At 48.0% G+C, this 27,159-nt stretch overlaps 1 protein-coding gene across 1 annotated transcript in view; it reads right to left on the bottom strand.

The window, feature by feature from the left end:
• Positions 1–1,272: 1,272 nt before the first annotated feature.
• The window catches only part of CNTNAP1 (contactin associated protein 1), a 46,527-nt gene continuing 20,640 nt past the window's right edge, over positions 1,273–27,159 (bottom strand). The window contains exons 11-24 of the mRNA XM_053361916.1: positions 24,418–24,524; positions 24,208–24,327; positions 22,732–22,935; positions 20,913–21,069; positions 20,395–20,522; positions 20,090–20,257; positions 14,287–14,505; positions 13,014–13,253; positions 11,860–12,096; positions 10,733–10,860; positions 9,180–9,273; positions 6,235–6,471; positions 4,414–4,464; positions 1,273–2,845 (exon numbers count right to left, since the gene is read on the bottom strand). Of these exons, the coding sequence (XP_053217891.1) occupies positions 2,586–2,845; positions 4,414–4,464; positions 6,235–6,471; positions 9,180–9,273; positions 10,733–10,860; positions 11,860–12,096; positions 13,014–13,253; positions 14,287–14,505; positions 20,090–20,257; positions 20,395–20,522; positions 20,913–21,069; positions 22,732–22,935; positions 24,208–24,327; positions 24,418–24,524 (2,350 nt within the window). The 3' untranslated portion in view covers positions 1,273–2,585. The remainder of the gene's footprint in view (positions 2,846–4,413; positions 4,465–6,234; positions 6,472–9,179; positions 9,274–10,732; positions 10,861–11,859; positions 12,097–13,013; positions 13,254–14,286; positions 14,506–20,089; positions 20,258–20,394; positions 20,523–20,912; positions 21,070–22,731; positions 22,936–24,207; positions 24,328–24,417; positions 24,525–27,159) is intronic.

The following is a 27,159-nucleotide window of genomic DNA, read 5'->3' as shown; positions in this document are numbered from 1 at the left end:
TGATGAAGAGTTCTGGGGAAACTGAGAGCTTGCATGCTATTTTGTGACATTCTGGTAGGCTTAAGAACGCTGTTGCCTTAATGCAGAGTTCGGGGCAAGGGTTGCCCATCATTCTAGTGTTAGCTGCAGGAGCCAAGGTCTCTTCACCCTGTTCACCATAGGAGCCACACATTTTGTGCTGGCCTTTGTGACAAACAATGCCTGTTTGGGTTTTCAGCTTTTATGTGTTGTGAGATCCAATTGCCTTGCATAGCTGGGGCAGCTCTAGCCGGTTTTGCTGCTGCCGTTCTCACCCCAGCACATCAATTCTCTATGTGCAAAAGGAACGTGAGTATAGAGCAGGAACATTGCTGCAGTGGGGATTTTGAACCATCCTAACACACCGGGTGGCACTGTGGGTTAAACCACAGAGCCTAGGACTTGCTGATCAGAAGGTCGGCGGTTCAAATCCCTGTGACAGGGTGAGCTCCCATTGCTCGGTCCCTGCTCCTGCCAACCTAGCAGTTCAAAAGCATGTCAAAGTGCAAGTAGATAAATAGGTACTCCTCCAGCGGGAAGGTAAACTGCCAGAAGTCATGAAGCGGCTTAGTCATGCTGGCCACATGACCCGGAAGCTGTATGCCAGCTCCCTTGGCCAATACAGTGAGATGAGCGCCGCAACCCTAGAGTCATCTGTGACTGGACCTAATGGTCAGGGGTCCCTTTACCTTTAACACACCCTCATTGATTGCACCGCATGGCTCTACAGTGGTACCTCAGGTTACATACACTTCAGGTTACATGCACTTCAGGTTACGGACCCCACTAACCCAGAAATAGTACCTCGGATTAAGAACTTTGCTTCAGGATGAGAACAGAAATCATGCTCCGGCGGTGCAGCAGCAGTGGGAGGCCCCATTAGCTAAAGTGGTGCTTCAGGTTAAGAACAGTTTCAGGTTAAGAACGGACCTCCAGAATGAATTAAATACTGAACCCGAGGTACCACTGTAGTTACAATGCTGGTGGTTGCTTGGCCTAAACCTGCAGCCTTTCTCAAGCTGTGGGCCCCCCAGATGTTATTGAACTACAACTCCCATCACGCCTAGCTAGCAAGGCCAGAGCTCAGGGATGATGGGAGTTGTAGTCCAACAACATCTGGTGAGCCACAGGTTGAGAACCGCTGGAGGGCTGCCTGTTAAAACTCAATTCATAATTTAGATACTTTTGAACAACAGCCTTCGCACAATCTCCTCCCCACAAAATGACACAGGCTCACGTCGTCATCGCCCTGACTTAACTTTCTTTACATTTATTTATTTAGGTAACCTTCACGTTTTGTCCAGACAAACAGCTCCTTAGAAAAAATAAACCGCCCAGGAATAGCCCCGAGCTTTTGGATAAAATAAATCCATTTTGCTTCTGCTACACAGTTTTTATCTTCTTAACATTTCACGAGTGAACTTAGCTTTTCAAAAGGTAGGGGAGGAAGAGGGTCGGAAGAGTTGCCCAAGAGCAAAACCTCCTTCCCCGAAGTAGCAAACTACAGACCACACAGACGACATCACTTCACTTGAAAAAACAGAACATCAGACTTCTGCTTTTGTGTTTTTTATACAAACCGATAGAATAAAAAAACTAGTCTGTCTAATAACCCACAACTAAAAGGGAAGAAGGGAAGGTAGAAAGAATCTTAAAATTCTCAAAACCCTGATTTACGAAAGCAGCAAAGTGGTAGCAAAGTGCGAGTGAACCTTCCATGCGCTGCAGCTGCACACAGAAATATATTTATATTTATATATATTTTTATATATATACTGGCAGGCAGGTACCTACATTGCACATTGGATTTCTCTCAGGGCACAATATAACGTGCCGAGATCTAAAATATGCTATATTGCATGGCTCGACTAATGGCTTTTTTTTATTAAACGCTAAGCAATTAAGCAAGGAAGACTATGTGCTAGTGAGTCACGCGTGAAAAGGCCAGAATGGATATTGCGTTGCATTTTCCCTTGTTCCGTAAAAACAAAATAAAAAGAAGAAAGTGCAATATTGAACGTCCAGTGTCTCTCTTCAAACGGCAAAGATCTGTGGAGTTTGGCTTGGAGGAAGTCTGGGCAGGGCTGCTTGCCACAGCCTGTCATGCGTCACCTCTGCCACCCCAATTTTACTCCAGAGGAGACTCTGCGCGGTCCAGACACAGGAGTGCAGAGAGACTTAATAGCTCTGAGGGTCAGGGAACAAGCACCCTCAGGTACCATTTGGGCATCTTCTTAGGCACCAACCTGATCAAGAGATGAGAAACGGGACTGGGGAGAATCAGGCTATTAAAGGGGAAAAAAACTCGGGCTGGGGACCTTTGATTGACACCTGCCCATCGGTTATTGGATCCAACCGGAAGATGCAGCAACACTCCACGGGATGTGCAGGTGAAACAAGGCAGAGGCGCCAGGAGGGCCGTCGTCTCGCAGTGGGGCTGTCGGGGGGGGGGGGGAGAAGGTTGGCTTCCCAGAAAGTGGCACAGTTGGCAGTTCGGGTTTGGTCTTGCCAAGAGGCTGCAGGCAGCACCATCGGAGGGAGGAATCGGCGCTCCTGGCTCCGGTCGGCTATTCGGTTTTGGACTCCTCCAGGATTTGTGGCAAGTTTTGATCCTTCCGTGAGGCGGCAGGCTTCGCCGGCGGGACGGGAGGAGCTCCGCCGCCGCCACTGCTGCTGCCGCCACCGCCGCCGCCACCACTGCTGCTACTACTGTTGTAGTCCTGGATAGCTTTGGGCTCGTTGGTGTGGTACGAGCCCTTGTAGCGGTGATGGTGCAGGTACATCAAGAGGAGAGCGGCCGCCAGCAGCAGGAGCAGGAAAAAGATCACTGAGGGAGAAAGGCGAGAGTGAAGGGGGAGGACGAGAATAACCCAGAAGCAAGGCTACATGTGGGCAGGGCCATAGCTCCTTGGTAGACTCTAGATTGCCTGCAGGTGACAGGTTCAACTCCCAGCTTCTCCAGTTATAATAATAATAATAATAATAATAATAATAATAATAATAATAGCGCTGTCACAGCACTGGGAATAGCTGAGTTCTCCATTGTAACATCACCATCATCAAAATAATAATTAATAATAATAATAATAATAATAATAATAATAATAATAATAATACAGTGGTGCCCAGCAAGACGAATGCCTCGCAAGACGAAAAACTCGCTAGACGAAAGGGTTTTCCATTTTTTGAGTCGTTCTGCAAGACGAATTTCCCTATGGGCTTGCTTCGCAAGACGAAACGTCTTGCGAGTTCTTGCGAGTTTGTTTCCTTTTTCTTAAAGCCGCTAAGCCGCTAATAGCCGTGCTTCGCAAGACGAAAAAACCGCAAGACGAAGAGACTCGCGGAACGGATTAATTTCGTCTTGCGAGGCACCACTGTAATAATAATAATAATAATAATAATTTTTAAAAAATATTATTGTTAGTATTATTTATAGCCCACCTAACTGGCTGCGTTTCCCCAGCCACTCTGGGCAGCTTCCAACACAATATTTAAATACAGTAATGCATCAAACTGGGACGTGGGTGGCACTGTGGGTTAAACCACAGAGCCTAGGGCCTGCCGATCAGAAGGTCGGCAGTTCAAATCCCCACGACGGGGTGAGCTCCCGTTGCTCGGTCCCACCTCCTGCCCACCTAGCAGTTGGAAAGCACGTCAAAGTGCAAGTAGATAAATAGGTACCGCTCTGGCGGGAAGATAGACTGCATTTCCGTGAGCTGCTCTGGTTCACCAGAAGTGGCTTAGTCATGCTGTCCACATGACCCGGAAGCTGTACGCCGGCTCCCTCGGCCTATAGAGCGAGATGAGCGCCGCAACCCCAGAGTCGGCCATGACTAGACCTAATGATCAGGGGTCCCTTTACCTTTACCTAGTGCCTCAAACATTAAAAGCTTCCCTAAACAGGGCTACCTTCAGATGTCTTCTAAAAGTCTTGTAGTTGTTGTTCTCTTTGACATCTAGTGGGAGGGCGTTCCACAGGGCGGGCGCCACTACCGAGAAGGCCCTCTGCCTGGTTCCCTGTAACTTGGCTTCTCGCAGTGAGGGAACCGCCAGAAGGCCCTCGGCACTGGACCTCAGTGTCCGGGTAGAACGATGGGGTGGAGACGCTCCTTCAAATATACTGGACTGAGGCAGTTTAGGGCTTTAAAGGTTAAGGCTGGGAATTCCCCCCTCCACATCTGAAACCCTGGGGAGCTACTGCTAACCGACAGGGACAGTGCTGAGCCCTTAGGTGGACCGTGGTCAGACGTGGCATCCTGTGGCTTCCTCCGTTCTTAGGTGTGGCTGCAGCATGGTAGGCCACAGTCCGCATCTAAATCTGAGCTCTCAAAGCTCCCATGGGCCAAGCTCCCATGGTGCAGCTCTTGGGCCAAACCCTCTTGGTCTCACACTCACCTCCAATGATGATCGCGATCCAGCCGTCGTCGTGGATGTACAGGAAGTCAACTAGAAGGACACAGAGGACCAGGATGAATAAAAATCAATGATTTTTTAAAAAATCGGATTTTTTAAAAAAATTAAATTGCTTTTTTTATTTAAATCAGATTTTTTTTATTTAAATCAGATTTTTAAAATAAAATGCTTTTGGAGGAAAAATCTTCCTAAAGATTTTTTCTTTTTAAGTTACATTATAGTCCAAAGGCTATTCATCAGGAAATAAGGATTTGTTTTAAGTTTTTCATGTGTGCTAAAACGCGAGTCTAGGTTTTTTAAAAAAATGTTTAACCACATCAGTTAACAAACATGGATGCATATGCTATAATGTTATTGTTTTAGTTAAATAAATATTTTAAATTGTTATTAAGGAAATTATTTTCTCCTTCCAATAAAGGACAGCAGAAAAGTTGCCCAAATATAAACAGTTAACTTATTAAACCTCACAATAATTTCATAATTATCTGTCTATGTATTTCTAATAGTATAACCAAATCAGTAATTTTTGATATAACTGTAAAAACTACTCTGAAAATTTATTATTCCAAAAATGAAATCTTCCTCTGGTTGTAAATATTAAGATGATACCAGCAATAATGAGTCTTTCTGTTAAAAAATGATGATTTAAATCAAGTCTTATTGACTAGTGATTTAAATCGTGATTGTAAAAACGCTCAAAATAAAACAACAGCAATGCAATTTTACATTGATGACCGCGCCCTCTGGTGTCACATGTTTATAACGCATTCGCAGTGGTATCTTGGTTCTCGAACTTAATCCATTCCGTTTGACTCCTGAAACGGTTCGAAAACCAAGGCGCGGCTTCCGATTGGCTGCAGGAGCTTCCTGCCCTCAAGCAGAAGCCGCGTCAGACGTTTGGCTTCCGAAAAACGTTCGCAAACCGGAACACTTACTTCCGGGCTTGTGGCGTTCGGGAGCCGATTTGTTTGTCAGCTAAGCCGTTCGAGAACCAAGCCACCACTGTATAATATTTTAACTCACTAGTGTAGATTAGTCCAAGGGTTCTGGCCCAAACATCACCTGGGACACATGAAGGAAGGCTAGGGCTGCTCCAGCGGGTGCAGAATGCCGCAGCGAGGCTCCTTACGGGGTCCTGCCGCAGGATTACATTCATCCAATGCTTTACCAACTGCACTGGCTCCCGGTGGAGTACAGGATCAGGTTTAAGGTGCTGGCTTTGACCTTTAAAGCCCTATGTGGCCTAGGACCCTCGTACCTACGGGAACGCCTCGCCTGGTATGCCCCCCGGAGGCCCTAAATAACAACACTTTGGAGGTCCCAGGTCACAAGGTGGTTAGATTGGTCTCAACTAAGGCCAGGGCCTTTTCAGTACTGGCTCCAACTTGGTGGAACGCTCTGTCAGAAGAGACTAGGGGGGTCCTGTGGGACTTGAGATCTTTCCGCAGGGCCTGCAAGACAGAGCTGTTCCGCCTGGCCTTTGGTTTGGACTCAGTCTGACCCTTATGTTTCCCTCCCCTTATGGTCTACTTTTAAAATGAGGCTGCATTTTAATCTGTATTTTAAATTGGTTGTCCGTCGTCGTCGTCCCCCATTATGTTTTTACTGTGATTTTATTGGTGTTAGCCGCCCTGAGCCCAGCTCTGGCTGGGTACGGCGGGGTGTAAATAACATTTTTTATTATTATTAAATTTATTAAGAGGCACCCTCACCCCCAGGTAAGCACAGCCTTGCCCCCAACGCTTCTGGGATGAGTGGGCAGGTCCAACATCTCACCTTCCTCCCCCATAAATGCTACCTTACCTGGGTCTATGTACCAGGGGTCAAGTTCCGGTGGCGTTTCGACGTAAGAGTTGGGCATAGAGGCACAGCTGGACTCCACCAGCCGCCCTTTGATGCTGTAGGGGCGGACGGGATTTTTGCCACTGGCCCGGAAGATGGTTTTCAGAGGCACAATGCTGTTGAATTTCACTCCTGAGAGACAACCTGTGAAGCCCGGTGTGTTGTACCTTTGGATGTCCGGGTGAATCAGGCCCGTCTCTGTGAACCATGGAAGACAAGAGGAACAGGACAGGGTTAAACAGACGCCAGCTTCTTCCTCAGCTCCCTCTCAAACCTTAACTCCCCTCAAAACTACCCCAAATCAGGGAAATGATATATAATGAATTGAAAAAAATGTTTAAAAGTACATTTCCTCCCCCCCCCAAAAAAAACCCACCAGAGACCTTTTTGTTGGGGATAATTCAGAGTGAAATACCCAGGTGTCAAAAAAGACTATTTATGTATGCCACTACCACGGCCTGTGTTTTGTTAGCCCCAAAGTGGAAAATGAGCGACGCCCCAACCAAAGAAGAACGGCAACTTAAATTGATGGAATATACTGTATGCAGCTTGCAGACTTAACATATAGAATATAAGAGAACAAGAAGAATGCACGTTTAAAGACGACTGGAAAATGTTCACTGAATATATGGGTGAAAATTGTGTTCATTTAAAAACGCTGGTAGCGTTAAGATAAATTCAACAGTGTAAATAAGTTTTGAGGGATGTAAAAACGGATTACTGAATGATTTAGTTCATGTAAAATATGCGGGGATGTATTGTATGCAAAAGGAACGTGGGTGGCACTGTGGGTTAAACCAGAGCCTAGGACTTGCTGATCAGAAGGTCGGCGGTTCGAATCCCTGCAACAGGGTGAGCTCCCGTTGCTCGGTCCCTGCTCCTGCCAACCTAGCAGTTCAAAAGCACATCAAAGTGCAAGTAGATAAATAGGTACCGCTCCGGCGGGAAGGTAAATGGCATTTCCGTGCGCTGCTCTGGTTCGCCAGAAGCAGCTTAGTCATGCTGGCCACATGACCCGGAAGCTGTACGCCGGCTCCCTCGGCCAATAAAGCGAGATGAGCGCCGCAACCCCAGTGTCGTCCGCAACTGGACCTAATGGTCAGGGGTCCCTTTACCTTTATAGTATGCAAAATGAACTACCAAAAGAGAAGGAGGGAAGTCATTGATTTATGGTTGTTGAAATGAATACTTTGAAATGTAATTTAGAAAAGGGGAAAAAAATAAGTGTGCGTATGTGTGAGTGTGTGTGTGTCAATGGGTTTAAATGTATGTAATAAAACAGGTTGTTCAATGAGATAAAATAAAAACTACCCCAAATCAAAAACACTGACAACGATCAGCCATATCAGTTTTTGAAAAAGCCTTGAGATCTGTAAGGACAGGATTAGGAGTCAATGTCTGTCAGGAAGTGAAGCAGCACTCCTGGGGGAGAGGGGCTCTTTGTTCCTTTCCCCGCCTAGCGACAGAAGGGCATGCTATGCAAATTAAGGACGCGCATGCAAAATTCATATGATCTGCATAATTTATTCAGCCCAGAACCTGCAAAATCATTTTCAGCCCCGTTACAGAATGTTCCTACAGAGAGGCCTGCGTTTACGGATGTAACAAGGCGGAAAGGAAAGGGAAGGGGGGGGAGCTTGCAGAAAGTGGGGTGGAAGGAGAAGACGTGAAAAAGTGGGGCAGGAGGGCAGCGGAAGAGCAGAGGAGCTCGGGTGATGGTGGCTCTTTGAAGAAACGACTTCCCCATTTGCCTTAGAGGAGGCCCCAGGGTGCCGGCCTCTGCGTCAGACCCTTCTCCTCCTCTTACAGACTCAGCTGCCACCAAATTCTATTAAGTATCGAAGCTCACAGTTCCCTACTGGGCATATACCGTATTTTTCGCTCTATAGGACGCACTTTTCCCCCTCCAAAAATGAAGGGGAAATGTGTGTGCGTCCTATGGAGCGAATGCAGGCTCCTTGGCTTCAGCGATAGCAACACGAAGCCTCCGAAATACAGAGGGAGAGCTCCCCCGTGCTCCGGAGGCTTCGCGTTGCTTTCGCTGAAGCCGCCTGAAGCCCCCGGAGCGCAAGGAACTCCCGCTACGCTCCGGGGGCTTCAGGCAGCTATCTGCAAGCCTCCAGAGTGCAGCAGGAGTTCCCGCCGTGCTCCGAAGGCTCGCGGATGGCTGCCTGAAGCCTGGAGAGCGAGAGGGGTCCGTGCACACCGATCCCTCTTGCTCTCTAGGCTTCACTTCGCTGGAGAAGTGCTGCGCAGTTTCCCCTCTCTGCGCAGCGCCCCTTCAGCGAAGCAGGAGGAGAAATGGAAGGGGCTCCATTTCTCCTGCCGCTTTGCTGAAGGGGCGCTGAGCAAAGAGGGGGAGAATCTCCCCCCCCATTCTCCCCCTCCTACGGTCTGGTGCATCCTATTGTCCAGTGCGTCCTATAGAGCGAAAAATACGGTATATAACGACAAACTTCCATATACCGAAGAGAGGCCCCTGAGGATGCAGAGACCATCGCCTCATTTTGGGGTAGCCACATTTTGCTTTGGAACTGAGAGGCACTCCCAAGCTGGCGATTAGAAGGAATGGGGGTCTCCAGGAACACGGGAGAAAGGGGACAACAGAGGCTGTTTTGAGTGACAGGGCAGAATCCAGAAATGTGGAAGTGGAAGGAGGAGAGAACTATGTTTGCGAGCCTAAAAGCAAAGCAGAGTTTGATGTCAGGGTGAGGTTATGTGGAGCAGACATCCCCCTCTCTCCCTGGTCAATCTGGAGCTTTCCAGATGTTGGCCACTAGCCACGGGTTGGGAATCCAAAGTAACTGGAAGGAACGAGGGCAGCAGAAGGCTGACTGGTACATCCAAGAGGCTGGGCATGGGGCAATCAATGTCAAGAATGGGCAGGACCCACGACTCTCACTCACCCATGAAACGACCAAGGTAGAGCGCCTTGGGCGAGTCGAGTCTGCCATCCACAAAAAGGGAGAGCTGGTAGACCTGGACTGGGTAATAATCCAACTAAAGAAAGGAAGAAGAGAGAAGACATACTATAAGGCTGATCCGGATACCCTCACAGAGAACAGTGGACTGATGACCTGGAAACTACAACTAATCCAGAATGCGGCAGCCAGACTGGTGACTGGGAGCGGCCGCCGGGACCACATAACACCAGTCCTGAAAGACCTACATTGGCTCCCAGTACGTTTCCAACCACAATTCAAAGTGTTGGTGCTGACCTTGAAAGCCCTAAATGGCCTCAGTCCAGTATACCTGGAGGAGCGTCTCCACCCCCATCGTTCTGCCCAGACAGTGAGGTCCAACGCTGAGGGCCTTCTGGCGGTTGCCTCATTCCAAGAAGCAACGCTACAGGGAACCAGGCAGAGGGCCTTCTCAGTAGTGGCCCCTGCCCTGTGGAACGCCCTTCCAGCAGATGTCAAGGAAATAAACAACCATCTGACTTTTAGAAGACAACTGAAGGCAGCCCTGTTTAGGGAAGCTTTTAATGTTTGATTTTTTATCATGTTTTTAATATTCTGTTGGGAGCCGCCCAGAGTGGCTGGGGAAACCCAGCCAGTTGGGTGGGCTATAAATAATACTAACATCATCATCATCATTATTATTATTATTATTATTATTATTATTATTATTATTATTATTTTACAGTGGAGAACTCAGCCATTCCCAGCGCTGTCCCAGGCCCTGTGGGCTACTTGTGGAAGGTTGTGTTCCCCACACCTCAACAACCAGTTTGATATATCAGCAGAGTACGTGGAGCCCCAGCTATCTACTAGACAGAGTTCTTCTAGTCTCTGAAGTAAAGATACATATGTGCAGAGAGATCCGGTAACACTATCTCCCTGCTACGTAACGCTGCTGTGTAAAACACAGAGCCTCTTCCTCACATGCAGTCAGACACTACCATGGAAACAGGGCAGTTTGCAGACAGGACAGGACAATATGGCATGGGCATCAGGACACATACATCATAAAAACAATGCCTGTTATACCTGTTTCTACACCTAGGCATTCTTGGACTCATGGAAGGGTAAGTGACTCAGCAAGACATACGCTTGGCCTTGCTAGTGTTGCTATGGCAACCCAGCGCACCTGGCACCTTATCTCAGAACCTCCAGGCGCTGGGAATGTGTGCCTGGAGACATGAAGCCGAGCACTGCATAGTTTAACCATTTGTCCACATGACACCAATGGGCCCACACTCCGCAGAGCGGAAAGCTGCTGGGCTGTCTCCCGAGAGGGTGTGTGTCCCTCCCTCCAGACAGTGAGAGAGCTACAGGGCCAGAGGTGAAGACCATGTGTAGTCCTCTAGGCATTGCTGAACTGCGGCATCCATCACTCAACTGAGGCTGATGGGAGCTGGGAGTCAAGCAACATCAGGGAGGCTCCAGGTCCCTTCTGCCTGCAAGACATCTTTCTGCAGGCCCCTCCCCACTCGTGCAGCAAGAGGAGCCCCCCTTACCTGTGTGTACAACGTCCGATTGACGCGCGTGACGTTGATACTGTGTGGCTGTCCGTCGGCCACAGAGCGCGTGCTCAGGGGGTAGATGGCAGGGAGGGCGCCCAGTTGGTAGTGCAGCTGCAGGATGCCTGCAAGGGAAATGGCAACAGGTAGAAGGGGACGGCAAGGAGTAGATGGTGTTACTTTGAAACAGGAGCTCTCAAAGGCTTGCCAAACAAGTGCGATGGCAAGCGTGGCCAGAACAACCAAACAAACATCTGAATATTTCAGTGTTGAGGCCTGAAAGATCTACATTGGCTCCCGGTACGTTTCCAAGCACAATTCAAAGTGTTGGTGCTGAACTTTAAAGCCCTAAATGGCCTCGGCCCACTAGACCTGAAGGAGCATCCCCACCTTCATCGTTCACCCCAGACACCGAGATCCAGCGCCAAGGGCCTTCTGTGAGAAGTGAAGCTACAGGGAACCAGGCAGAGGGCCTTCTTGGTAGTGGCACCCGCCCTGTGGAACACCCTCCCATCAGATGTCAAGGAAATAAACAACTATCTGACTTTTAGAAGACATCTGAAGGCAGCCCTGTTTAGGGAAGCTTTTAATGTTTGATGTTTTATCGCATTTTTAATACAGTGGTACCTTGGGTTACATATGCTTCAGGTTACATACGCTTCAGGTTACAGACTCCGCTAACCCAGAAATAGTACCTCGGGTTAAGAACTTTGCTTCAGGATGAAAACAGAAATCGTGCATTGGCGGCGCGGCGGCAGCAGGAGACCCCATTTGCTAAAGTGATGCTTCAGGTTAAGAACAGTTTCAGGTTAAGAACGGACCTCCGGAACAAATTAAGTACTCAACCCGAGGTACCACTGTATTCTGATGGCAGGGGAAACCCAGCCAGATGGGCGGGGTATAAATATATTATTATTATTATTATTATTATTATTAGGCCATCTGCTGTGGATGCTGTAGTTAAGATTTAGGCATTGCAGGGGGGCTGGAGTTGATTACCCCTGGTAGAAATCCCTTCCAACTCTACAATTCTATGAACTATCCGGATGCCATGGCAAGATGCGTTGTCAACAAGAAAGAGGCCAGATTCGGAGGGCCCCGGGGCTAGCGCCTGTGGTGCTCACCGTCCTCGCGGATCAAAATGGTCATGTAATCGTGCACAAAGGTGCTGACGTAGATCAGGACGGCGGGGGCCGAAGTGGTGCGGAAACTGAGCCACACATCCTCCCTGGTCAGGTTGTAGCCGGGCAGCGGCTGAATCGGCTGGTGGAGAATGTTGGAGAACTCCCGGACCACGTGCAACGGCATCGTCATGATGTCGTAGCGCACCCAGGTGCCTTGCTCGAAGTAGGCGCCGATGTCTGCAAAAGGGGATAGATGGGGGAACACGGCAACGGTTAGGCAGAGAGTCAAAGGCCTAAGGAAAATAATAAATAATAATAATAATAATAAATTTTATTTATACCCCGCCCTCCCCAGCCAAGGCTGGGCTCAGGGCGGCTAACAAGCAATAATAAAAACAGGCTGAATGAATACAACTTAAAAACAAGATTAAAATACAACATCAAAACATTGAAACATTAAAATGCAGCCTCATCACAGGAGGAGAAAGGAAAAAGAAAGAGAGGGAGGGAATCAAATTGGCTCCAAGCCAAAGGCCAGGCGGAACAACTCTGTCTTACAGGCCCTGCGGAAAGAAAGCAGATCCTGGAGGGCCCTGGTCTCATGAGACAGAGCGCTCCACCAGGCTGGAGCCAGTGTTGAAAAGGCCCTGGCTCTGGTTGAGGCTAATTTAACTTCCTTAGGGCTTGGACCTCTAGGGTGTTGCTATTTATGGACCTTGAGGCTCTCCGTGGGGCATACCGGGAGAGGCGGTCCCGTAGGTACGAGGGTCCTAGGCCGTGAAGGGCTTTAAAGGTCAAAAGCAGCACCTTAAATCTGGCCCTGTACTCCACCGGGAGCCAGTGCAGTTTGAAAAGCACTGGGTGAATATGCTCCCATGGCAGAGACCCCGTGAGGAGCCTCACTGCAGCATTCTGCACCCGCTGGAGTTTCTGGGACAGCTTCAAGGGCAGCCCCACGTAGAGCGAATTACAGTAGTCAAGCCTGGAGATGACCGTCGCATGGATCACTGTGGCCAGGTCGGGGCGGGAAAGGTAAGGGACCAACTGCTTGATGCGGCGAAGGTGGGGGGAAATCAGCCCTGCCTTCTCCGTCCTGCCCCCTCCTCGCCTCGCCACGTCATCCCAACCCTCCAGACCTTGTTTGTGGCTCTCACCCAGGTTGCAGAAAGGTCCTTCAAAGGCAGAGACCGAGCAGTTGCAGGTGTAGTGGCTGTAGGCCTCTAGGCAGGTGCCGTAGTTCCGGCAAGGCACCAAAGGGTTCCGGCAATGCCCGGTGCAGTTCACAAGCACCCCTTCCGTCTCGTTGGCCTTCCCCTCGAGGTTGAGGGCGACCCCGTTCATGCGCAGGCCCCGCAAGCAGCCCAAGAAGGGGCGCAGGTAGTATTCGGCAGCGCCTAAGCAAGGGGGACAGGAAACGAAAACGTTAGCAGCTGCCTTGCTGGATCTCGGCAAGCTCGTTTTAAGTGTTCCGGTCCCAGTGGAAAACAACAAGGGGTTTTTGTAAAGTCCGTTGCCTTTGAAGCTGGACAAAAACTTTTAAACAGAATGGGGGGGGAATTGTAATTTATTTAGGAAACCACTGTAAGCAGATGGAAACATTAGCAGGATTTTAATCACACTTGTAACAAACACTATGGATACGAAATGTAGATTATGGAATAATATGCAGTTGTAAATGTTGACCACTGGACCCACGGAGGGAAGTTTCGAGATTCAGAGAAATCTCTATATATGGTGATGCATTTGGTAATGTGATAGCTTTTTACATGTAAAATCAAATAAAAAATATTTTTTAAAAAATGAACCTACAGTGGTGTCTCGCAAGACGAAATTAATTCGTTCCGCGAGTTTTGTCGTCTTGCGATTTTTTCCGGTGTCGGAAAAGTTTTGGAAAAGCTTCAAAAATCACCAAAGTCTTTAAAAACCTCAAAAAAGGCTACCACACCGCGTGCTATGAGTTGCTCCTCGAAGTCAAGTCGCAACTGTATTAACGGTGTTAAGAAAAAGGAAACAAACTTGCAAGACGTTTCCGTCTTGCGAAGCAAGCCCATAGGGAAAATCGTCTTGCGAAGCAGCTCAAAAAACAAAAAACCCTTTCGTCTTGCGAGTTTTCCGTCTTGCGAGGCATTCGTCTTGCGAGGTACCACTGTATAAGTTTTTAACTATGGAAATAAAGTTTTTAACAAATAAAATGAAGAGGATGGTAAAGATGATAAAGCTAGATTTTCACCACCCACCCACACAAAAAAATGAGATTTTGCCTGTTACAAAACTGAGCTGGCTGAGCTTTTTCATACTGATGAGTAAGCTGTATTGAGCCTGGTTCTAGTTTGAGGTTATCAACAATGAAAGAACCTCGTCCAATAGGGTTTCTCTCCCTCTTTCATTCATTCATTCATTCACACCATCTTGCCCATCCTCACTCACCCACATAGAGAGGCTTCGTGAGGTTCATGTGAATGAAGGTCTGGGGAGGGGCTGCTCGCACAACCCAGGGCATCCGGTCAACCCGCATCCGAGCAAGTTTCACGTTGATCTCCACCCTGACTTCGTGCCACTCGTTGTCGTTGTATGGCATGTCCCGGTGCACTGTCAGGTTCTCGTCCCCGTTGCCAATGTCGTATATGAATACCAGATCTCGGGTAGCTAGAAAACAGCAGCAGGAGAGAGGTGTCACACCACAGCTGCCTTCCAGGAGCAGGGACGTCTTTACCATTGGGCGTCGTGGCGCAGCGAGCCAGGGCGCCAAGCAGTGGAGGGCGCCAGGTGGAGAGTCCGGGGAGGCTGCGTGGTGTGTGCTTGCATCCCAAGCTCTGCGCATCATAAACGTGACTCTACCACTGCTCCCCTCGTGTAGGTAAAGGTAAAGGGACCCCTGACCATTAGGTCCAGTCGTGACCGACTCTGGGGTTGCGGCGCTCATCTCGCTTTACTGGCCGAGGGAGCCGGCGTACAGCTTCCGGGTCATGTGGCCAGCATGACAAAGCCGCTTCTGGCAAACCAGAGCAGCACATGGAAACGCCGTTTACCTTCCCGCCAGAGTGGTACCTATTTATCTACTTGCACTTTGACGTGCTTTCGAACTGCTAGGTTGGCAGGAGCAGGGACCGAGCAACGGGAGCTCACCCCGTCGCGGGGATTCGAACCGCCGACCTTGTGATCAGCAAGTCCTAGGCTCTGTGGTTTAACCCACAGTGCCACCCACGTCCCGCTCCCCTCATCTACTCTGCCTCAAAAGATCCCTGCGCTTGAGGCTGCACGCTGCAACTGCTGCCCCCAGCGCCCCTCCCTCCTTCTCCTGCTTCTCCACTGCCTTGCATGGAGCCTGCCTTCTCCCGTTGCCCCCACCACCTCTGCACACCTTCACACTAACCGCGTTTCCTTCCCCTGCCCGATCCCCTCCCAGTCATGCTCTCTCCTCCCCGCTCCTTCCTCCCCAAGCAAGGAGAGCGAGACTGCAGCTGAGTGAGCGCGCTTCTCAAGGGCATCCTGATCAAATTTGCAGATGACACCAAACTGGGAGGGGTGGCTAACACCCCAGAGGACAGGGTCACACTTCAAAACGACCTTGACAGATTAGAGAACTGGGCCAAAACAAAGAAGATGAATTTTGGTCTAACTTGAAGCTTTCCTTGCTGGGTCGAATCGCAGCTATAAAGATGAATGTATTGCCAAAAATGTTATTTTTGTTCCAATCTTTGCAAATTTTGGACAAGATGGACTGTTTCAAGAAGTGGCAGAGAGATATTTCTAGATTTGTCTGGCAGGGCAAGAAACCCAGAATAAAGTTCAAAATCTTAACTGATGTAAAAGAAAGAGGTGGATTTGCCCTGCCAGACCTTAAATTGTATTATGAATCAGCAGCATTCTGCTGGTTAAAAGACTGGCTGCTTCTTGAGAACACGGACATTTTGGACTTAGAAGGTTTCAACAATGTTTTTGGGTGGCATGCATATCTGTGGTACGACAAGGTTAAAGCTCATAAGGCATTTAAAAACCATATTGTCAGGAAATCTCTGTTTAACGTCTGGATAAGATATAAAGATTTGTTGGAAAGCAAAACCCCAAGGTGGTTGTGACCTATGGAAGCTAAGGCTCAGAAAAAGCTCAATATGGAGGCCAAATGGCCAAAATATTGGGAAATTTTGGAACAAGAAGGTGACAGATTGAAACTGCAGAGTTTTGAAAAATTAAAAGACAAAGTGCGAGATTGGCTTCATTATTATCAAATAAGAGAGGCCTATAATTTGGACAAAAAAATTGGCTTCCAGGTGGAGAAATCAAAATTGGAAACAGAACTGTTAGAGCCAAAAACTAAGATTCTGTCAAAGATGTATAACTTGCTGTTGAAATGGAACACTCAGGATGAAACGGTCAAATCAGCAATGATTAAATGGGCGCAGGATTTAGGTCATAACATTATGTTTGCTGACTGGGAGCAGTTGTGGACCACCGGCATGAAGTTTACGGCATGTATTGCCTTAAAGGAGAATATTATGAAAATGATTTACAGGTGGTACATGACCCCAGTCAAGCTTGCAAAAATTTATCACCTGCCTGACAACAAGTGTTGGAAATGTAAAGAAGCTGAGGGAACATTCTTTCACCTCTGGTGGACATGCCCAAGGGTCAAGGCTTACTGGGAAATGATATATAATGAACTCAAGAAGGTATTTAAAAGTACCTTTCCTAAGAAACCAGAGGCCTTTCTTTTGGGCATAGTTGGCCAACGGGTGTCAAAGAAAGATAGAACATTTTTTATGTATGCAACAACAGCAGCAAGAATACTGCTTGCCAAGTATTGGAAGACACAAGATCTACCCACCGTGGAGGACTGGCAGACGCAAGTAATCGACTATATGGAGATGGCTGAAATGACTGGCAGAATCCGTGACCAGGGAGAAGATTTGATTGAACAGGACTGGAAAAAGTTTAAGGACTATCTACAAAAATATTGTAAAATCATTGAGTGTTAATATGATGTGGGAAGTGAAGGTAACAGGGTTGGTGTGACTTGGTTAAATGTGAATTAAAAGAAGAATGTTTAAAAGGATAGGGGGAACAGAATATTATTATGTCATAGTATATAAGATGAGGTATGGATCATAAATAATGGAAAATTGGGACATAATAACTAGAAGAATATAAAACTAAGTATGGCTTAAATAAGGTTTTGAATTTGCTGAATTGGATTTGATTAAAGAGGAATACAAAAAAGGGGGACGTGAGGAGGTCAAGACAGAGGGGTATGGAACTTTATAAATTTAAGAAAAAGGGTTTTTCATTTTTTCTTTTTCTCTATTTTTCTTCTTTTTTGCTATATATTTTTGTTTTTCTGCTGTAGTATTTTTTATATGGACTTTATGTATGGAAATGATACGTTTTGAAAGGATGAATTTTTTGTTTCTGTTCTGTAAAATCTTAATAAATATTTATATAAAAAAAAACAACAAAACAAAGAAGATGAATTTTAACAGGGAGAAATGTAAAGTATTGCACTTGGGCAAAAAAAATGAGAGGCACAAATACAAGATGGGTGACACCTGGCTTGAGAGCAGTACATGTGAAAAGGATCTAGGAGTCTTGGTTGACCACAAACTTGACATGAGCCAACAGTGTGACGCGGCAGCTAAAAAAGCCAATGCAATTCTGGGCTGCATCAATAGGAGTATAGCAGCCTAGATCAAGGGAAGTAATAGTGCCACTGTATTCTGCTCTGGTCAGACCTCACCTGGAGTACTGTGTCCAGTTCTGGGCACCACAGTTCAAGAAGGACACTGACAAACTGGAACGTGTCCAGAGGAGGGCAACCAAAATGGTCAAAGGCCTGGAAACGATGCCTTATGAGGAACGGCTAAGGGAGCTGGGCATGTTTAGCCTGGAGAAGAGGAGGTTAAGGGGTGATATGATAGCCATGTTCAAATATATAAAAGGATGTCACATAGAGGAGGGAGAAAGGTTGTTTTTCTGCTGCTCCAGAGAAGCGGACACGGAGCAATGGATCCAAACTACAAGAAAGAAGATTCCACCTAAACATTAGGAAGAACTTCCTGACAGTAAGAGCTGTTTGACAGTGGAATTGGCTGCCAAGGAGTGTGGTGGAGTCTCCTTCTTTGGAGGTCTTTAAGCAGAGGCTTGACAACCATATGTCAGGAGTGCTCTGATGGTGTTTCCTGCTTGGCAGGGGGTTGGACTCGATGGCCCTTGTGGTCTCTTCCAACTCTCTGATTCTATGATTCTCTGCTGCGGCGACAGGTACAGCCCACCTCGCTTTGCTTGTCCCTGCCCGGATGAGACCCCCGCCTGCTGCCCGTGCCCGGCTTCCCAGCCCCAGCCAATGCTCAGCCGTGCTCAAGCAGCACAGGGCAGCAGCGTGAGGGTGGGAGCAGCCTTTCCTTAAAAAGGTCAACAACTTTGGGGTGTCCCCCTTAAAAAGGTCGATAACTCTGGGAAACGGGCAGCGGTGGCGGGATCTTTGCACCACGGCGCCAGATATTCTTAAGATGGCCCTGACCAGGAGGGAGGGTCCCTGCCCCTCCAGACAGCTATGCTTTGGGGGGCCCCTAAATAATTCTACCTCCCTGTCCCTGGGTTCACTGCCTGCTGAGTATAAGCACAAAAGGAAGTGTTGTTGGTTTTTTTGGAGACCGTAAGCCCTGATGATTTCCTACAGCCACCCTGTAACTCCAGTCCTAAAGGATCTACACTGGCTCCCAGTATGTTTTGGAACACAATTCAAAGTGTTGGTGCTGACCTTTAAAGTCCTCAATGGCCTTGGTCCTATATACCTGAAGGAGTGTCTCCAACCCCATCGTTCAGCCCGGACACTGAGGTCCACCTCTGAGGGCCTTCTGGCGGTTCCCTCACTGCGAGAAGTGAAGTTACAGGGAACCAGGCAGAGGGCCTTCTCGGTAGTGGCACGCACCCTATGGAACACCCTTCCATCAGATGTCAAGGAGATAAAGAACTATATGACTTTTAGGAGACATCTGAAGGCAGCCCAGTATAGGAAAGTTTTTAATGTTTGATGTTTTACTGTGTTTTTAATATTTTGTTAGTAAAAGCGAGATGAGCGCCGCAACCCCAGTCGGTCACGACTGGACCTAATGGTCAGGGTTCCCTTTACCTTTTTACCCAGAGTGGCTGGGGCAACCCAGTCAGATGGACAAGGTACAAATAATAGAATTAATATTATTATTAATATTACTTAGACGAATCAAGATTCAGTTTCCAAGCGATACATCCTTAGTTCCCCATCTCGTTCACATTTCAACAGTCTTAGGGCCCATCTGCACCACACATTTAAAGCAGTATCATACTACTTTTAGCAGCCATGGTTTCCTTCAGAGAATCCTGGGAACTATAGTTTGCTAAGGGTGCTGAAAGTTGTTAGGACACCCCTATTCCCCTCACAGAGCTACAATTCTCAAGAGTGGTTTAACAGTCGATCCCTCTCCCCAAGAAACTCTGGGGACTGCCGTTCTGTGAGGGGAGAACACCCAGGACCCTTAACAAACGCCATCTCCCATAATTCTTTGGGGGGAACCCATGCTTATTTAAAGTTATTTGATACCACTTCAAATGTACCATGCAGACAGAGCCCTACATGGGATTGGGCAAAGTGCCAATATATTCAATATCTGTCTAAGAAGGCCTCTCGGACTACTCCCACTTCCTCAAGCCCCCAATTCCTGTCAGTTTGCATTTCTTAGAACAGAAAGTATTGATCTGATGTGTAGAGATCTTTCCTATTCTACTTAATTTAAGAGGGTTCTGGAAGCTTCTGGAAGCTTCTCTGTGTGAAAGAAACTTCATGATGTTTGGGTTATTCCTTCAGAGAAGCTGAATACAGCTGGTTTAAACTGGTTCTCTTATCTCTTCTGACTATAATAAGAGACCAGAAGGAGCCTGAGTTTCACTTTCTCTCTTCCTTCTGGTGTGGTGTTCTGTACATAGTATATATAGTATTAAGGTTTAGTCTTATTATAAGTTATTGTAAGTCTTCTGCAACTGGTTTTCTTATGGACAGCGCCAATCCGGAATGTATTGGATTTGTGATCATTATGCTCATTTGCCTTCAATAGCAGTAAAGCTCGGCTGGATGAAATATAATTGCCTCTGGTCTATTTTTTGGGAATCCTGCAATGTGTTTAAGTTCTTACTCTGCTAACTATACATTGGGATCTACTCTGGATCAATACTGAGTGGGATTTCAATGACGATTCCGTACTGTTAAGCTCCACACGGATGTAGTTCTTTGGCCCGATGTTCTCCAGGAAAGTGCCAGATGGGGCAGAAGTCTTGAAGAAGAAGCTGATATCCAGGCTGTAGTTGACTTGGAAGGTAGGGAAGATCAAGGCCATTCCCCGGACGAAAGAAACGGTATTCCAAGAGTTGCCTGCAAATTGTAGGAAGTCCGTTATTAGCGCATGAAAAAATGGGTGCGAGCCCCATCCTGTCCTCCCTCAGGGGCCCTCCATCCATTCCGATAGACAAACGAGGGAACGGCATCCATATCCTCAGTCCGCTACTCACGGTCGCCATAGCAACGCAACGGGCCCACGTAGAATTGGGCCTCCGACCCGGTGCGGTTCGTGTCGCTGATCACCACCTGCGTGACAGGAAGATGGTCGACAAAATTCAGCAGCCCTTTATCCGCCCGCCTGGAAGAGAGAGAGAGCAATGTGTTAAGTTGTGGGTGAACATATCAGACGACACAGCGATTCTTCAAACAGCTCTTGTTTATTCAGAGGCCAGAACAGAACTGAAATGAAGGGTTCAGCCAGCCTGCTTATATAGAGCTCCAGTACAACGCAACTGTAACAACTTTCTGTAACTATCCAATCACTGAACGTCACTTTAGATCCCTTATTTGCATGTGGACCTGAACCATTTACAGTATCCCCCTGCTGGCCCAGGGTGAGAACTTCAGTACATAACACCATGGTTGTGGGAAACTGGGCCCGCTATCAGTTAGGGATATACGTTTCGCACCCGCCGCCATGACCACCCAAGGCCCTCCTTGGAGGGACGAGGGCCGCCTTCTCTCTCACCACATGGCATGGTCCGCATCGCAGTTGCAGTAGAAACGGGGGTCGGCGCAGTTCTTGTCCATGCCGCAAGCGCAGCGCCCCAGCCCTGGGGGAGAGCCACCCCAGTAGTAATGGCGCTCTTCATTTCGGCCCATCCAGAAGCTCAGCGGCATCCCAGCTAAGGAAGAATGAGAGAGCCTGTCAGCGGGAGATCTCACAGAACCTGCTCTCAGGCAGATGGCAAAACATAAATGTCAACCTTCCCTTTTTTTGTGGGAAATTCTCTTATTCCAGCACTGTTTCCCGCTGCTATACCGGATTGTTAGATATCCCATAGACTGTCCCCGGGAAAGGTGATAATAATGATAATGATGATGATGATGATGATGATGATGATTTATACCCCGCCCATCTGGGTTTCCCCAGCCACTCTGGGCGGCTTCCAACAAAACACTAAAATACAATAACCTATTAAACATTAAAAGCTTCCCTAAACAGGGCTGCCTTCAGATGTCTTCTAAAAGTTTGGTAGTTATTTTTCTCTTTGACATCTGATGGGAGGGCATTCCACAGGGCAGGTGCCACTACCGAGAAGGCCCTCTGCCTGGTTCCTTGTAACTTGGCTTCTCGTAGCGAGGGAACCGCCAGAAGGCCCTCGGCACTGGACCTCAATGTCCGGGCAGAACGATGGAGGTGGAGACGCTCCTTCAGGTATACTGGACCCAGGCCGTTTAGGGCTTTAAAGGTCAGCACCAACACTTTGAATTGTGCTTGGAAACATACTGGGAGCCAATGCAGATCTCTCAGGACTGGTGTCATGTGGTCCTGGCGGCCACTCCCAGTCACCAGTCTAGCTGCCGCGTTCTGGATTAACTGCAGTTTCCGGGTCACCTTCAAAGGTAGCCCCATGCTTCTTTGGGGAGCATGAATACTTTCAGGTTTCTAGTCCTGGTGGAGGAAAAGATCAACCTCAAAGTGGAGTGAGCAATGCCTAGTGAATCATCTGAAGGCTCAAGAGAGGTGTTGGAACAGGTGGCATTTCAGGGCTTGGCTCAGCCCTTGGACCCAACTGAAAGAAACAGGGGGTTTACCTGGAACTACAGTCCTTCTGGGAGGGACGCGGGTGGCGCTGTGGGTTAAACCACAGAGCCTAGGACTTGCCAATCAGAAGGTCGGCGGTTCGAATCCCCACGACAGGGTGAGCTCCCGTTGCTCTGTCCCTGCTCCTGCCAACCTAGCAGTTTGAAAGCATGCCAGTGCAAGTAGATAAATAGGTACCATTCCGGCGGGAAGGTAAATGGCGTTTCCATGCGCTGCTCTGGTTCGCCAGAAGTGGCTTAGTCATGCTGGCCACATGACCCGGAAGCTGTATGACAGCTCCCTCAGCCAATAAAGCGAGATGAGCACCACAACCCCAGAGTCGGCCATGACTGGACCTAATGGTCAGGGGTCCCTATACCTTTACCTTTACCTTTACAGTCCTTCTGAGTGGCTGCCTGCACACAGAACCCCATCTCCGATGCCCATCACCCCCATCTAGCATGGCCAATGGGATGATGGGAGTTGTAGTTCTGCACCAGCTGGAAGGTACCAACTTGGGGAACGATGGCACAGAAGGTAGGGCAAGGTACCCACCGAAAACATAAGCCTAACTTTAGAAGTTTCCCACTTGAGAAAAACACAGGTTCTGCACAGGGACCAGGGAGAAGAGGCAGAACAAAAACAAGCCACCTGGAATGGTTCGATTTTAGCAAATTTCAAATTTTAGCAGGTGCTAAAAGCGAAACCCACACAGCACCCGAGGGTGCAGCCGTGCAGCTCCGTCCACCTGGTCACTCACTCTGGGTGTTGAGCAGGCGAGAGAAGTAACAGCGGAACTCAATTTGCTGCTCGCAGTACTCAGAGGCGTTGGCCAGAGCCGACACCTCGCTCCACGAGGCGTTCCAGTAGTCCACAGTGCCCAGGAAAGGCCTTTCAGGGCTGTAACCGGTCACTCGTGTGACCCAGTATCGATTGTGCCAGATGATGGTCCAAGCCCGGTCCTCTGGAAGGCAGAAAGGGTGCAAAACGAGTGTGCGACAGGAAAAACAACTGCCCCCCCCCATTGTGGAAACCCTCTGTAGCCAGTTTACAGAGCCAGCCTCCATCAGAAGACCTTACAAAAGCTGAATGATCGATCAGCCTAGCCCAGTGCTATCTACACTGGCTGGCAGGATTTCAGGCTGGGTAACCCCGTCCTACTTCGAGATGCTAGGAATCGCACCGGGTGCCACAACTCGTCAAGGTTGGAGTTGATGTAGCTCAGTACAGAGAGGCAGAGGCAATTGCCCGTGAAGCTAACTCCTTATTCAAGGATACGGCATACAACTCAGCATCAATTCCCAGTAGGTCTTGCCAGAGATGTTGCCAGAACTGAAGGCCCCTGCCTTCCACCCCGTCTAAGGCTCCTCCTCTCCCAGATGTTTCCCAAGCAGTCTCAAACTGCATCTGCGCACCTCTAGCCTCTGTTCTGCTCTCTTCATTATCCTGCGCGTTCTTGGAGACCAGCAGGGAGGTGACCTTGTCGCAGCTGAAGAGGGAGACTCCCATGATTCTTCAGCAGCCTCTTGAACCCCCCTCCTCTGCTTCATCCTCTGAGTCTGAACTGCTCCCTGTCACCGGCTCTCCCTGCTCACTAAACCCTGTTGCCCCTTCAGCATCCAATTCTCCCTCTGACCTCTCCTCAGCGTCCCCCACCAATCCCCGGGCTCTGATCCTTCCTCCTCTGGGGTTTCCATTGGGGCTCCCACTACTGCTCTTCAGTCCAGCCAGTCCCTGACACCTCTCACCTCCATTATGCTTCTGGCCTTTTCCATTTGCCATTTTTTAAAAGCGCTCTCCGCCGCAACACTTGTTGCTATTTAGACGAGCAGCAAAATACAACCGGTAATGTTTTTTCATGTGATGCCACATTCCATAAATCAGCAACAATACAGAAAAGCAGCGTTCCAGGAAAGGAAAGGGCGTTGCTTGCCGATATTCAGCACATAAAAATGATACACTACCCCTCTGCAAAATTTAGATTACAAGCTGAAGATTTCTATTGTAAAGCTTTCAGGTTCTGACATATTCTCTTTCAACAGTTTTTGCACAGCGCCTGGGCTGCTTGGGCATCTAAATAATATATTGGTAGAGTCTGGCTTGTTTTGCTCAGCGACGATGGCTCTGCTCTCTGCATATACTCCAAGGCTTCCTTTTCATTTTGCTGCTGTGCCTGTTCCAGCCTGCGCTGAACACCCCCTGATAAAGACCAGTATCCCACACATTTCTCCCATACCTCGAATATCACAGTAGACGTAAAAAGGTTTCAGGGGCCCGCTGCCGTCCGGGTCAATGGTGTAGTTTCCAGACACTTTGCCGCTGAGTCGGTAGGCCTCACAGCTTTCCTTGTAAACGGCTGCAAGGTTTAAGAAGGAAGTGAGTGGTCAGCGCTCGTGTGGTCAGCACCTCAAGCTCTCCCTTCCCCTCCCCATCCTCAGGGCCTCACGTGTGTGGCAGGTCTCCCCCTTGTAGCCCGTCAAGTCGCAGATGCAGGTGAAGTCATCCCAGGACTGGATGCAGCGGCTTCCATGTTCGCACATGTTGGGAGTGCACCTGGGATGACATGAGAAGAAAGCTGGCACCAGAGGAAGGGGCTCCCCATCGCAGCAGGGATCCAAGCCTCCTCCTTGAGAGGTGTGGAGAGTGGCAACACGAGAACGGGGCCTTCTCTGCAGTGGCTCCCCATCTGGGGAATGCTCTCCCCAGGGAAGTTCGCCTGGCACCTTCATTATACACCTTTAGTCATGGAACTTTGAAGTGTCAGGCATAGCTCTAATGGCTTTAGCCCAAACGTAGCAGAGTTTTCCTGCACAGCGAAGAAGCTAGTTGAGGTGGAAATGACTAGTCAGCTAGACTCAGAATAACTATTTACAGGATTTATTAAAAGGAAAAATAAAACCAGCAGAGTTTCTGCATACAAAACAAAGCAAAATAAATCCTTTCTTTCTCTCTCTCTCTCTCTTAACCATACACAGCACTCCTACTCCTAACACACCCCACATCACACTGTGCTAGCAATCCCTAGATAACAGAGTTGAGTGCTGGTCGTTAACCAATCAGAGTAAGTAGTTTCTAGGTCAAGCTGACCTTGGCTTTCTGCCAAGAGTAAATTGACACTGCCTTGAGTTAATTGTGTGAAGCCAGAATCTGTAAGTTTCCCATGAGAACCAATTAACAGAAACTGAACATTTAGGGGCTAGGCAAAAACGTTCCTTTTTAACCAGACCTTTGGTGGATTTGATTGATACCCAATGCCCTTTTAAAATGTGGTTGGGGGTGGTAATTGGGTTGTTGTTTTTATTTTGATTATATATTTTGTGGTTTTGTGTTCTGTGAGATGTCCTGAAACTGCCGGATATAGGGCGGAATATAAATTCAATCAATCCATCAATCAATCAATCAGTCAAGCTACCTGGTATACCATCTCTTTTCTAGTTTGTTGGCAAGACAACTGCCACTCCTGAAACATTTAAAACTACCCCTCTAGCCTGGCGCTTTTGACTTCACCTTTGGCAAAGCCAATACCCACAGTAAGCTCATAGGCACGGCATGATTGTGATCAATAATATTATTTATTTAATTTACGTACCGCCCTTTGTTGAAAGATCACAGGGCAGTTTACAACATTAAAGCATGATGGCACTGCCAGCCTCCTGCAGTGGGACCTGCAACATAACATGGCAGTGTGGCACACTTCTGCCAGTCTGCCCTCCTTCCAGGAGACCCCATTCCATCTCCATTCAAGATTTTCAATTCTCCCACCCCCAGATACTGGCTACTGAACACCCTGGGCTAGTTTTCTTCAGGGGCATTTCCCCCATTTGTGGTATGTAACACAAGCAGTCAAGTACAACACTTCCTGTTTGCCCAGAGTGGACACACAGGGGGGTGTTACTCCACAGCCAGGAGGACTTCCTGTCACACCTGGTCTGGAGCGTCGTCCCCCCCTGCGTGTGACCAGGTTGGTGGGTGTGATCCTGGGAGACCCCATAAAAGGGGCTGGTCACGCAGACACCTCCCTTCTTCTTCCTCTTGATACCAAAGTATTGTGCTGGCTCTCAGCCACCAGGACATGGGCTCATTCCCATATGGGATGAACTCAAACCCTCTTCTGTAACTCTAAGCTAAAGCTTAGAGGGATCCAACCGTGAACTGAATGTGAGTAAACTTCTTATTACTTTTAAAAGAAGACTGTTGTGTCTTTATTCTTTTTTGGGAGGGGTAAAAGGGGACTTACCAGGAACCAAACCCAAGCTGAACAAAGCCACACTGGGTTGCCTAAGTAAAGAGATTCAAACGAATCTACCAACTAGCTTCCTGATATATATTGTGGAGAATGCACTCTGCTGCTCACTCACAAGCATGAGTTAGGAAGGATACTATTAAATCAATATATCCTCTCCTAGTATCTACAACATCCCTTAAATTTTTTTATAAAGAATCTGTGTGTTTCCCCCAAGTTCCTTAACCTTTTCCTCCACTTTCATGATAATTTTAGGTCCTTTCCCCACTCTCGAAGGTTCTTTGAGAAGGAGGTGATCAAAAAATAACTGTGTTGATATTTCAACTGCGGGCAAAAGCTCCGATCTCTCTAAACTGGTGAGATGACACCTGCTAGGTTATTTTCAAGCCCTTTCCTGAGGAACAGGAGTAGGCATAGCAGACAAGATGCACCTTCTGGGTCCAGCATGAACCATTTTTCCCAAGCGTCCCCCAAAGCTTGCCGAGACCAGATTGAAGAATACAAAAACATTTCTCCTCCATCTGGACAAGGAAGTCCACATCTTGCCTTCCTTCAAGAAAACATATTGAGGGAGCTGACAGAGAGAAGAGGAAGGAGCCTATTATGAGAGGCAGGCCAGAGTGGTTTTCCTCAGAGTGGGAGACTCAAGAAGGAGATGTTCTCCCAGGTGGGAGGCAGGACGACTCAACTCTCTGAGGCCTACATAGATATATTTATAATTTTATGAGGAGCATATAAGGGCTATTATTCATGTATCTTTCTTTTTCTCTAGTTTTTTTCTGTTTGTTTTTTTATTATTCTTTTTAGTTTAGTTTGAATTTAATGGTCTATTAAATTTAATGGTCTATGTTTAGGGAAGTTTTTAATGTCTGATGTTTCAATGTGTTTTTAATCTTTTGTTGGAAGCCACCCAGAGTGGCTGGGGAAACCCAGCCAGATGGGCAG

This window comes from Podarcis raffonei, chromosome 13 (genome assembly GCF_027172205.1).
Source record: "Podarcis raffonei isolate rPodRaf1 chromosome 13, rPodRaf1.pri, whole genome shotgun sequence".
Lineage (NCBI taxonomy): Eukaryota > Metazoa > Chordata > Lepidosauria > Squamata > Lacertidae > Podarcis > Podarcis raffonei.
Note: the sequence above shows the minus strand (reverse complement) of the source record. Positions and strands in the feature narration are given on the sequence as shown.